The sequence below is a fragment of the Mixophyes fleayi genome, chromosome 2 (genome assembly GCF_038048845.1).
Source record: "Mixophyes fleayi isolate aMixFle1 chromosome 2, aMixFle1.hap1, whole genome shotgun sequence".
Taxonomy (NCBI): domain Eukaryota; kingdom Metazoa; phylum Chordata; class Amphibia; order Anura; family Limnodynastidae; genus Mixophyes; species Mixophyes fleayi.
The window spans coordinates 304,299,925-304,312,564 of record NC_134403.1 but is presented as its reverse complement, the minus strand read 5'-3'; the positions used below and the strand labels follow the sequence as shown (position 1 = coordinate 304,312,564).

General features: G+C 37.4%; 1 protein-coding gene across 4 annotated transcripts in view; it reads right to left on the bottom strand.

The window, feature by feature from the left end:
- The window catches only part of DHRSX (dehydrogenase/reductase X-linked), a 323,541-nt gene that overhangs the window by 64,393 nt on the left and 246,508 nt on the right, over positions 1-12,640 (bottom strand). For all 4 annotated transcript variants that reach the window (XM_075196491.1, XM_075196488.1, XM_075196487.1 and 1 more), the window contains one exon: positions 5,271-5,478. In XM_075196491.1, coding sequence (XP_075052592.1) covers positions 5,271-5,478 — 208 coding nt within the window. The remainder of the gene's footprint in view (positions 1-5,270; positions 5,479-12,640) is intronic.

Below are 12,640 nucleotides of genomic sequence, written 5' to 3'. Positions count from 1 at the left end.
ATGGAATATGTGCTTTATTAATGAGGTGAGTATATTAAACAACCTATTAGTGAATACATTACAAATACAGGCCTGTGGATAATGTTTTCATTTATCAGTGTTCTCAATAAAAGTAATATTGAATTTCAAGACAACTACAACTTTATTTTGCCAACATATACGAATAAGAACATTTGCCACATTTTCAATAAGTACTTGTAGTAGTCTTAGAAAATGTGTTTGAATTTATACTAAATATTTATTTTTTACTTGTTTTCGACAGCTATTGGTTAAAGTGAGAGCTATTTTATTTTTCTAAACATTTATATTTTTACAATATAAACATGCAGAGTCTTGTCATTTGCTGATACATCTTCTGAGATCTTATCTAACAATGTTTGGTATGATGAACCTCATGTGAATTCCAGCTGGCAACACAGTATTTGTTAGAAAAGGACCAACAAACTGCTTGCCAAACCTCTGGAGCCACAGGTTGATCTGGGTGAGACAGGAAAATACAAATACACAATGGGCTAAAATAAAATTGTGTGCTGACTAATTGTTCACGGATATTTATAAAACTAATTATAACTCATTAATAAAGTCAATCGGGAACAGTTCTGCAGTTAAGAAATGTGTTATAAGTAGTAATAAAATCTAATTACATTAGACATTATGATAGATGGGTTTTACAATCTCAAGCTACCCAAATTTTCAAATACCTAAGGAGCACACTTAAAGAGCAACTATCGCCTGCGCTAAACATAGGCTTTGCAACCTATAAGTTCTTAACATCACTAAAATACATCCTAAAATTCACGAGTGATTTGAGAGGTTGCATTTTCATGATCATTGGTTCAACTCACAATATGACTGCCTCTAATGTATCACTGTAACATGTGCACTTATATATTATCCCAAAACAAAGTAATTTATCTGTCATTAGATGATTTGTCCCCATTTGTCATAGTTGTCATGATTTTTTAACATTAGCAATCATTGACAAAATGTCAGGATTAGTCAGATGTTTTTGTAAGGGTCCTGGGGCATTATAATTTATGATTTTTTTTAAGATTTATTTAAAGGGATATAAACCCAGAACAAAAGTTACTGAAATTTTCACATTTGAGAGTGATACAGAACTTGTAAAAGAACTTAATATAAATTGTAACTTTATTTGACAACAAATAAGCCATACAGAATTAGAAAATGAATAATATGGGCTATGAAAATGTATGTCTCATCCAACCTTGCCAAATAACAAGTTAAACACAAAAAAGCTTTTCATCAAAATTCTAAGAAGCCAAGCATACTCTGCTTGTGCTTTTTCACAGCTTGATTCACTTGAGTAAGCAGAACAGATCAATCAGAAGAATAGGATCTAAACAGTACACTCAGGGGGCAGAGTTCTGAAATATTGATTCATTCATCGATCTGCCCAGATGACAGCATCACTTAATACCTTTATATACAAATGTTACAATATTTTTGTTCCCCAAAGCTCTTCCTTGTGAAATTACCATCAAAAGCACAGTCAACAAGATTGATGCAATCTCGGCTAACTTTCAATGCCCCCAATTTTCTCAGAGGTAACATCAAGTGGATTTCTGAGCATGTGGTAATCCTTTTCTGCTGAGGCACATTACCCCGGTGGTAATCGAAAACAAGACCTTCAATTTTAAAACTATTTTTAGATAAAGATAAAATTGCTTTTAAGGTTTTACGTAGTCTGTGTAATTTTCTCCTTTGCAATGACAAACATGTAATAGAAATGGAATATGTGCTTTATTAATAAGATGACTTTATTAAGCAACCTATTACAATACATTACAGAGATACAAATCATTTAAGATGTTATCCAAAAATTTAACACATTCCAGCTAATTTGTGCAAGATTTTTAGCAAATTTTCAAATCAAAATATTTAAATGAGACATGCCCTATTGTGTTGTTTATTTATGATCCACAATAAATTACACAATTTTTTTGCATCCATAAAGTTTGAAAAACAACATTTAAACTACATCTCTGGAGCACTAAGGGTTATTAGTTAAGCTTTGCGTTGTAATTTTGTTGCATTAAAGTACAACCTTAACAACAGTTGTCACTGGCTGGGAGATTCTATTGTATTAGATAGGGAAAAGAGGGGAATGTGAAAAGTGGATTACTCTCTATAGAAACTGAACGATCAGCTGGAATCTACAGCTCACAAGTTGATAGGTTAGAAACAATTGTATTGTATATGCTTATTTTTGTAGGCTGTAGAATGTTAACAATAAATAACAAGTAGTCCTCAATTGAAGGATATGATTTTTTTATTTTTTGGATTTCCCTTTTAACCTTCAAAATACATAGTTATAAACTAAGAACATCGGATCCTATCATCACTTATCTTTTTATAACAGACCTAAGCTATATGCTCAGTCTTTATCAGTCTTTATGAGTTGACTTAGTAATTACATACATCTCTTACAGACTGATGTGAAGTGACAGGTGATTTCAGCGCTCACAAGGTCACCAGCTGAGGTAGTTGATTATAGTAGGAACAATCACTACAGAGCATATTACCCTTTCTTAAGCCAAGAGCTATTACTGGGCATACAATTTTCTGCAGTGTAGCTAGAACTGACCTAATTTTTATCTTCAACGGTTTTAGACAGCTTGTAAAGCATTCTGCATCACTGTGACGTATTGGATGCCTCCAAATGAAACATATAGCAAAAATATCCAACAAAAAGTGTCAATGTAAATTTGACTTTGAATTAATAAACCAATGTGTTATGATGATTGGTGCAAACAGATCTTTTTCGTACAACCAAATTCCTCCAATCTACATTGCATGATCTGACACCATATTTAAAACAATATATGCCCAACTTTGGGAGAAAAATTGGTAGATTAAGGACACAAGATTTATCCACTAGAATACAGCATGCGGATTATAAATGTAAATGCACTGGGTTAATAGGTTTGCTCTTTTACATAGCATTACATTATATTGTACAGCTATAACTTTTCTTTAAAGTGTTTCGGTTTCCTCCCAATATAAAGTCTGATTACAGTATTAAACAGAGCTATGTAGCCACAGGAGAATTAATGTGGAAAGAGGTATGTGATTGTTTGGCCATAGGCTTAGTTGTCTTTCCTTAGGCATCCCCATCACAGCAAAACTATGGCACTCAAATATTGTGATTGTGGTAGTCCGAAGACATATGCTCAGTTGCTTGGAATTGTCTTGGTAATTATATACAATTATTCACCACTAGTGAAAGATTTGCAATAGTCAAGTGTTGCATAAATGTGTGTGTATGTGTGGATGTAGGGGAGAGGGTGGATTATAGAATGCTCCGGCATGTGATAAATAAGGGATAACATGATCTGAAGTTGAGCCCTATTCTAACTTAAAACCAATATATTGTCAATATACAGTCTACAATTGTGGTAAACCCCACAGGCTAATCGCCACTGGTCACAGCGATGGTTTAGGTAAAAAAAGTACAGTGTTCTAAATTTTCAGTAATGACAAACAACATTGCACAGTAAAGCACGGTCAGAGCTTGATCACAGCATGTTCATATCTAAACGGCTTCCCGTAAGTCAGAATACAGAACTTTCCATTCACTGTTATTTGCCAGTACTAGAGTTTGGAACACTGCACTTATCTGTCTGGAAAAGTGCAGCATTCTAAAATACCCATAGGACACTAGCATTATTATACAGTAATACATGGATTCTGTCCATTTGTACTAACAGAACAGACACCATTCATTTGTGCCTCTGACTTAGGAAAGTGCTCCACCATAGGGCTTCATTTAGAAAGCACAAAACAACCTTTTTGAACTTGCATAAGTGAGCCTAAATTTTGGCCAAAGTACTTTGGTTTAAAGAGTAAAACAAACAAAATCAATTTGCATAGCTAGACGGAGCTGTAACTAGACATTTTAGTGCAACACTGGCACCCCCCCTTTTGTTGGCTCTATTAGTATATAGTACTATAGGTTCTACCTTACTTAGCCTCTTAAAGTACCTCATAATCCTCCAACCCAGCCCAATATTTTAATTGACACATATTACAAAACGTAAAGCTAACATTCCTTGCTGGCATATAGATGACAATATTGTAAAGGTATTGTAGGCAAGTTACATTAAGGTGGCAGATACTACTGCATTTATACTGTAGTTCTATAATGTCCAGAATGTCTTCACTTATAAATGGAGCATGCGTGGCGGAACGAAGAGCAGAGATCATAGACAAATGCTGTCTCACGACTCAGCCTGTGCTACACTACCTCACCTACCACACTTACCCCTCTTCACATACACCATCCACTCACCGAAATACCTCTCACCCATCCATTAATACAGTATACAATACCTCCGATCCACTACTACTGACAGACAGAATACCTATCCCACTGACATAGTCATGACTCAACACTACTCCCTGGCACCATACCTCACTCATAATCACTCTCTGGCACCATCGCTCACCCACTGAAATACCCCTCACCCACCACCATTGTCTGGTGCCATCTCTCACCCATTGATATAGCCCTCACTCACCACCGCTTCCTGGGATTATACGACATCCATTGAAATACCCCTCAACCGCCACCACTCCCTGACGCCATACCTTACCCACAGAAATACTCCTCACACATTAGCACTTTCTGGCAACATACCTCACCCACAGAAATACCCTCTCCAATATAAGACAAATAAAGATAATACCAAAATAAATTGCATAATGCATTTATTTCTTAAAAAATTAAATTGTCTTACCTGTCAATAACATTCACTGCATTTCCTCCTCCCTCTGGCTGTATTTTTCAGAGGCTTTTTTTATGAAGTTGCAGCAGTTCTGTGACAGGCCAAGTGGGGGTTGAGAGCGAACTGCAGACCAACCCCCAGCCCTGGGATTGATTGCTCTGCTCCATGTGACAGGGAGCAGAGCCAGTCAGGGTGCTGCGGGTGGGTCTGTATCAGACATCATAGAGTACAATATGGTGGCTTGTCTGGACCAGACCTGCCACTAACAAACCTCTATCGCAAGTTATTAACTATAGCTAGCGCCTATCTCAAAAAAACAAAACAAAAAAACACGAAAACCAACATTGGAGTCAGCGCCCTCCCCGACCTTGCACCCTGGACGGTGGTACATGTCGCACCACCAGTTACGGCCAGGTAGTTAGAGACAAGTCATTGATTGCACTGTAAGTCTGAATTAGCTAATCATAAGGACATATAATTATTATGTTAATACCGGTCTGATAAGTTTTAAGCTTGTTTTACCTGCTTTGTAGATCGTCAAAGTTCAATTGTCCAGAAAAATGCGTCGATGATGACACTGTGATGACACGAGCATTGCAATCCTCTGTTCCAGATCTCCGCATTGTGTCCAGTAAGAGATTTGTCAGTAAGAAATGCCCTAAGTAATTCAAGCCAAAGTGTTCCTCAAAACCATCCTTGGTTTTTCCCTTCGGCACCAGCATCACACCAGCTACAATTAACAGGAAAATATAATAGATGGTTAGGAAGCAGAGTTCTGTCTAATTACACTGCAAACAAATCTCCACAAATGTTAACACAAAAAGTATATCAAATGTAAAGTTAAAGAGAACATATAACCATCTACTATTATCCTTTATGCAGCATATAACATGTTTACACAATATACATTATACATTTATCTGGTTATTTTTGCCTTAAAATAACAATTTTTATTGTTTATGTACCTATAGTGCTATTTCAGGAGAGTTTCAAATCTACTTTTTTACCTGAAGCAGGGGATTCTGAGAAAAATATATAATAATTGCTAAAATTTGTCTTTTAAAATCACGTTTTTGAGCAAATTATAGCATTACATGTTGCTTTTGGACAATGTAATTTACATTTTTTAAAATTACAAATTATATACTGTAAACAATTTTCATAGCCTTAACACATTATATGAAATGACTTGTTCTGTTTGAATTAACTTGCCAAATATAAAACAATTTTTTTAGCTACTATTTATTGAATGAATCAGAAACAATTAATAAAAAGGTTACACTGGTATAATAGGAGTAGCACAATGTAAATGCACAGGAAATCCAGTTTATAAGCAAAAGAAAAATATGTAAACATTAACTGGTGATACAAACTTTATCAGAGAATCATAGAAGGGGGAACTAAAGTTGGATTCAGGGAGAGGATAAAGGGAAGGGTCGGGGAGGGCGTAAAAATGTCATTAGTGTGTAGAGGTGACTGTTTGGATCAAAACAAGACAGTGACCAATTACTGGATTAGAGATTAAGCAAAGGATGACCATGAAAGAAGGTCCAAGGAGCCCATATCTTGTTGAAAGATGGAGAGGAGTTCCTCAGAATACTCGTTATATATTCCATTTGATAGGTGTACCACACTCATTTGCAGACTGAGATAATGGTAGTGGGATGGTGTTTAAGTGTAAAGTAGTTTAAGGAATGTTTGGAAAACAGATAGAGGGAACAGGATATGCTTGGATTCATGCAGAATCTGCAAACTGATGATGCCTGAGGCTAGGGTAACTACTCCTTTGCATATAAAACTGTTTGTAAATGTTACTAATCACCATAAGTAAATATATATAATATAATATAATATACTTTTAAAGTTATATGGTCAAGTTTATATGCTCCATGAGCTTTGATTGCTATAACCATGGCATAAATGTATGTAAAAAGTTGGATTATCTTATTGGTGGCTGAGTGGTACATGGTCATGTTATTGAAACACTGGAAGCTCCAATAGGAAAAATATGGCACCAATATTTTCCAGACTCACTGGAAATAGGTTGTTACTAGCAAGTTTTGTGATGTCACTGCAAAGGTCAGACTTGTAAGTAAGCCTAGTCAATTTGGAAAAATTCCATGTTTCTCCTATAGTATGCTATATTATGCTAACCATGGAAACTAGTTGCTGCAAACATTACAAAAGAATGAAATCTGCCAGGCTCCCGTCTTTCACTGGGTATCCTGGCAGATTGCAAATCCTAGACAACTTTTTTTACATTGAATTATATACAAATTTAAAAAACATAATATATTTCAACAGTGGTTTGAAAAATTAAATAGGAATACAGATTGATAAAGTGAAAATACACAACCCAATGTATACAGAAATAGCCTACTTATATCCTCATATGCAGCAACTCGTCTAATGTATGTTGGCAGTTGGGAGGTTCTCTATGCAATACATGACTGCCAATAGAACAGGTATGACACCTGTACACATTAATTAGTGGATGAATCCTCATATACCAAGCCTAGGTATATAGCTATATTTCCAGCTTAGGTATATAGCTACATGCATAGACTAGGAATGTGATGGTTCATTCTGTAATAAAAGTCTTGATGGTTGTGGACAATTGCTGAGTATGATAATGGTATCCATTTGCTGGTCAAGAGTATGTTGGTCATCTATTGAACAGTCAAAATATGCTCCTTGCTAGCTATGTTATGCTGGACAGTACATTTATGCATCATTTGCAAGGATATATTGAGGGAAGAGATACATACTCTCTCTAACGGAAGGCCAAAAACTATACTAAGCATAGCTATGCTCACTGTAAAACATTTACATGATATGCTTTACAATCCAGAGCACCTGGATGTCACTCACGGGTTTCAATGTCAAAATGTTTGCTCACCAGAAAAAATTCCCTTAATGCATTTCAAACATGTTGTGGAAAAACAGGGCCTATTTCATTTCTTCTTATGTGATGCTATGCGTCACGAACAAGCTCCCAGCTGCCGTGACTTTGGGTGATTTGCTGTATGAGGTCACATGATTTTAGCCCACAGTCTCTCGTTACCTATCACACAGGTTATAGACCTACTGAATCATCCCCAAACAGCGCTCACACCTCACACACTTCAGGTTTGCCACCACCAATTGAATAGGGCAATAGGACCCCAATATAATGTCCCACACTGGCACACAAGTCTTCTAGTTATCCACAGACTAGCAAGACCTACACCAGCAAGCAAAGGGTTAACTCTTCACACTTCCAGACTGTTACACAAATGTAAATGCAAGCACACACAGCTTGTTAATCAAATGTATCAACAAATCACACACTGGCAAAGGGTTAACTTGGTAGAGCTATTTCTTCTTAACAGGCCAATGGATTCGTTAGAGTATCAAGGATGCAACATATTAAATTATAGATTTAATATACAAAAGTACAGGGCATACAGATATAAAAAAATAATTAATAAACAATTAATAGATTGACATAACATACACAAGCAAAACAGTTTAAAATAAAAGAGGTTACATTCAGAATAGCACTTACTTGAATTGCATAATCTGTGCCATGGGAAATTGGCTAGGAAGATGGACAGCTTATCAATGTGAATTGATTTCCCAAAAAAGTCTGACCTCTTGCCATACATGGTCTCAGCCTTTTAAAGACACTTCCACACCTCTTTCTTACCCCAGGAGGTTGTGGTCTGTGACACTTTTTTCAATCACCATTTGCATGTCGCCTGATTTACTAACCAATTCTAGTATGTGAGCTTTTCTGTAGAGTGTCACATCGATCCAATTTTATCATTAATAAATCCCCTATGACTCTGTCCATCTTTTGATACCAAACATGATGAAATTTTGACACTGTGACATACCTTTTCCAAAGATATGTGATTTTAGCTGCTGCCGGATACCACCCGTACCTGTCATTCACAACCCTGGTGTGATTTCTCCTCCTCAGTGTGGAGTGGCACCCGGATTCCCCAAAATATGAACTATGAAGACATTTTTCTTCGAAGCTCATATTTCTATATATCTGTATAGGCCTTCAAAATGCTACCTTGGACTGCAAGGATGTCCAGCTTTGACCGGCCCCACGAAGTCTATTCAGGAGTCCAAAAACTAACTTGTGCCAGGATATATCTCAGCGCAAGAGCTGTTTGAAGCTGCCACAGGTGGCACTCCTATCTTCTCACACTGGAATGTGCAAAGCCATCAAATACATTTATATCAGACTTTCTGTCTCCACATTTTACACTTTCGTAGCTGAACTTATCAATGGATTCATTTGATATAACTTATTTACACTGCAGTTATGATTCATCCATTATAAATAACTGTAAGTTCCCTATGTTCACGACACTATGATTAAGCCTAGCCTACATCAATCAAGAGTGCTGCTATGCTTTTTGTCTGTGCAATAATATTATGTGTCTAGGTGTTTATCAATTTGCTGCCAAATCCACAGTGCCAGGAAGAAGCAGACCTTATGTTCTATATATGAGCAACAGGCCTCTGAATCAAATACATAACTGTGCTATTATTAGTATAAGTATGTATTTGACAGAGCCATTACATTTAATTCTCACTGCACTTCATCAGATTTTTCTGAATCATCATAAACAAAGTAATACAATTTGTAGAATAACTTGATTGTAAATATGTATGCCTATTGCATATTTTATGTAACAGTTATCCCCCTTAATATGGAAATTTAGCCTTAACTTATTAATTTCGGAAGGGGATGTACTTAGTATTTTGGCTTTTGATTTCACATGTTAACTGCATATATCATCACTAGAACAAAAAATAGAGATGGAAGGTGACTACCCTTGTTTGGTAGCCTATCACAAGCAGTATCTCATTAATTTTAATTCTGGCAAAATGATAACAGTACAGTGAGAAATGTGGCATTCATAAAAAGTGCTGCACTGTCTGTTTAGCCAAATTCAACTTCTGCCCCTCTATGTGCTAAGCTATGGTGAACAGTGATAGTGTTTATCAGTGGGACACCATAGTTCAAATTTACTGCAATGGGATTCACAAGCTGGTGACATGTGAGTGTACCACCTCTAGGGGAGTGCTAAGATCGTTCACTGGACTTGAGTGTTAACTTGAACTTTAGGTCTATGCTTTTAAATGATTCCTCTACGAGTCTGGGTGTAATACACCATCGATTGTTACCTTCAATCGATGCTTTGTAAACCCATCTGTCGTATGAGCCTCAGTTTGGGCTACTGATACGCTGCCGCTGCTCGAGTGTGTCTGAGTTCTGAAAAGGAATCTCCAGAACACAGAGAGAACAGTGATGCTCTGGAGGGTCAGAAGCATTCAGTGTTCATTCAGGATGTGGCTAACTTGTGCATATAAGTTAGGGTGTGTGAGCTTTCTCTAAGAGGCACCTGAGAGGTTTGACTCTGCATTCCACGGTAAACCCAAGAATGAAGTAAAGTGAAGCTTGTACCTACAGGCGTGTGAGTATGCTGATCTGTCGACAATTGTGGACAGGCAGAAAAGCAAGGGAAAGTGTGACAATCCCACAATGCAAGAGTATTAGCTCTTATATCAAGTGAATCTACTGTCTATGTAACTAAGTGAATTGTGCAGGAGAACTTGAAAGATATCTATAAAGATCTATCTAACTTATTTTCACTATATGATATGATGGCCTGTTGCCCAATCAATTCAATATTCTATATTGAGTAAACGTACCAGCCTAAACCTACTCTTACATTAGATGGAGGAGTATTGCCACAGGCTCTATAGCTATTGCAAAGAAGAGCAGATAAAACAGGCATCCTTGGCAAGTCTCCTTCCTAATGGGAATGAATCAGAAATATATAAATTAGGTGTATGCAATGTATGAAAGTATGTAAGAGTAATGCTATTTTACCCAGGACATAAAATGAGCTCACTCCCTGCCTACCAACCACAGCTTGTCCAGATATACCATACTACTTGATGTGTTACATTCATTAAATTGATGCTTGACAGTTGAGAATATGACCCTTTATTTTGGAGTGCCTTAAAGCAGGCAGCATAGATTGAAATATTGTTATTATCAAATTGAAGCTCCCAGATTTACAAGCTAGTTAAGGAACCATATAGTTAACGAATGGTGCTATCTGGTGTCTGAGAGGTAGCCAAGTGGCAGTGGGCTGGTGGGGACTCTATGGGCACCTGTTTCTATAGATGGTAATTAGTCTTTCTAACCCTCTTAAACAATCTCTTGCCAACGGGAGTGGTGACCTGATCAACATCCCTTCAAATCTTAAACACCAGGGGGTAAATGTATGAATCTCCGGATTCTTCATCTCCGGCGTGTTCAGCCTCTTCAGCGCTTAAATTTAAAGCGGCGCTGCATTGTAAAGGGAAGTTTCCATTTACAATGCAGCACCGCTTTAAATTTAAGCGCTGAAGAGGCTGAACACGCCGGAGATGAAGAATCCAGAGATTCATACATTTACCCCCAGGTGATGCTTTTGGGGCTGATGAATATCTTGGTCCCTACCATGGCTGTTTATAATTATTATGGTACCTTTTTTAAATTAAACGGTAGATTGGTCTGGCTTGAAATACCAAAAGCAGCCACCCTTGAGAGGTGGAACATTAGTGTAAATAATGTACTCCCCTTAGCCATAAATGTCTACATAAGTTTTTTCATGTTTGGTTACTATGGATTGATTGACCTAATATTTGTCGTCCTTTGCCTGCACGTGGAGCCATTGTAGTTGATGGGCTAGACACCTCTTTTCTTTATTTATGCCTCAACATTACAGATAGTTTAAATAGAGATGACAAGACATGCAAGTGCTTGGATTAGTGTAGGGTTGTTGTTATATTTTTATATGTTTTGTAATTATCAATAAAATTTTATAAGTAAAGCATTAGAAGGGTAACCCATGCTTGATCGATCTCCTGGTGGATATAGCACAGCTTGTGTTACATGATTTCACAGAATGAAATACAATTGGTGTTATTGACGGTTAGGGAGATTTGAGGGGAGGTGGTGACTCCGGCAGGAGGGAAGATAATAAGCTCTGTTTTGGATATGTTGAGCTTTAGGTAGGGTTGGATACACGAGATAGTACAGAAGGGGAAAGGTCTGGGGAAGAGATATAGATTTGAGTGTTATAAGTGTACAGGTAGTACTGGAGACCGAACGAAAGAATTAGTGTCTTAAGGAAAGAGGTGTACAATGAAAAAAGTAAAGAGTCAAGAAGAGAGCCTTGTGCCAGAGGTAGAAACACTAAAAGAGCAGTTTGGTTGGGAGGAAGTGAACCAGAAAAGAACTGTGCCATGAAGGCCAATGGAGTGAAGGGTATGTAGGAGAAGAGGGTGATCAACAGTGTCAAAAGCAGCAGAGAGGTCCAGGAGAATGAGAATGGAGAAATGACCCTTAGACTTTGCAGTAAGTAGATCATTGATCACTTTTTGTGAGAGCAGTTTCCACAGCAGAAAAGGAAGACCCTGGCAGTTGCTGGATGAGCTGACATACTGGTTAGGCTGGGTGCTTTTATACAACAGGGAGCTAAGAGAGTGTGTCTCCTGCAGTCAATACTACTGAATGTTTTAATAGGAAAGTTAGGAACTACTTACTAGGATGAATATCCTATTTGATAGACCATTTGGCCACTGATACCCATGCCATTCAGTGATGTTAGAACCGCCATATTACCTGACAGGCTAGAATCAATACAGTATCTGCAACAGGCCCAATATTGTGCACTCCATAGAAAAATTGAGCTGTGAGGTTTTGCTAGGGGGAGATAGCAGTATGCGGGAGGAGGGGGTGGGGTGCGGTTAGGGGTTGAAGCAATTGTCAGTTGGATTATTGTTGGGAAAGTTATTATTTGAATATGCAGTTGGCCAAGTCTGGGTCTCGAGAA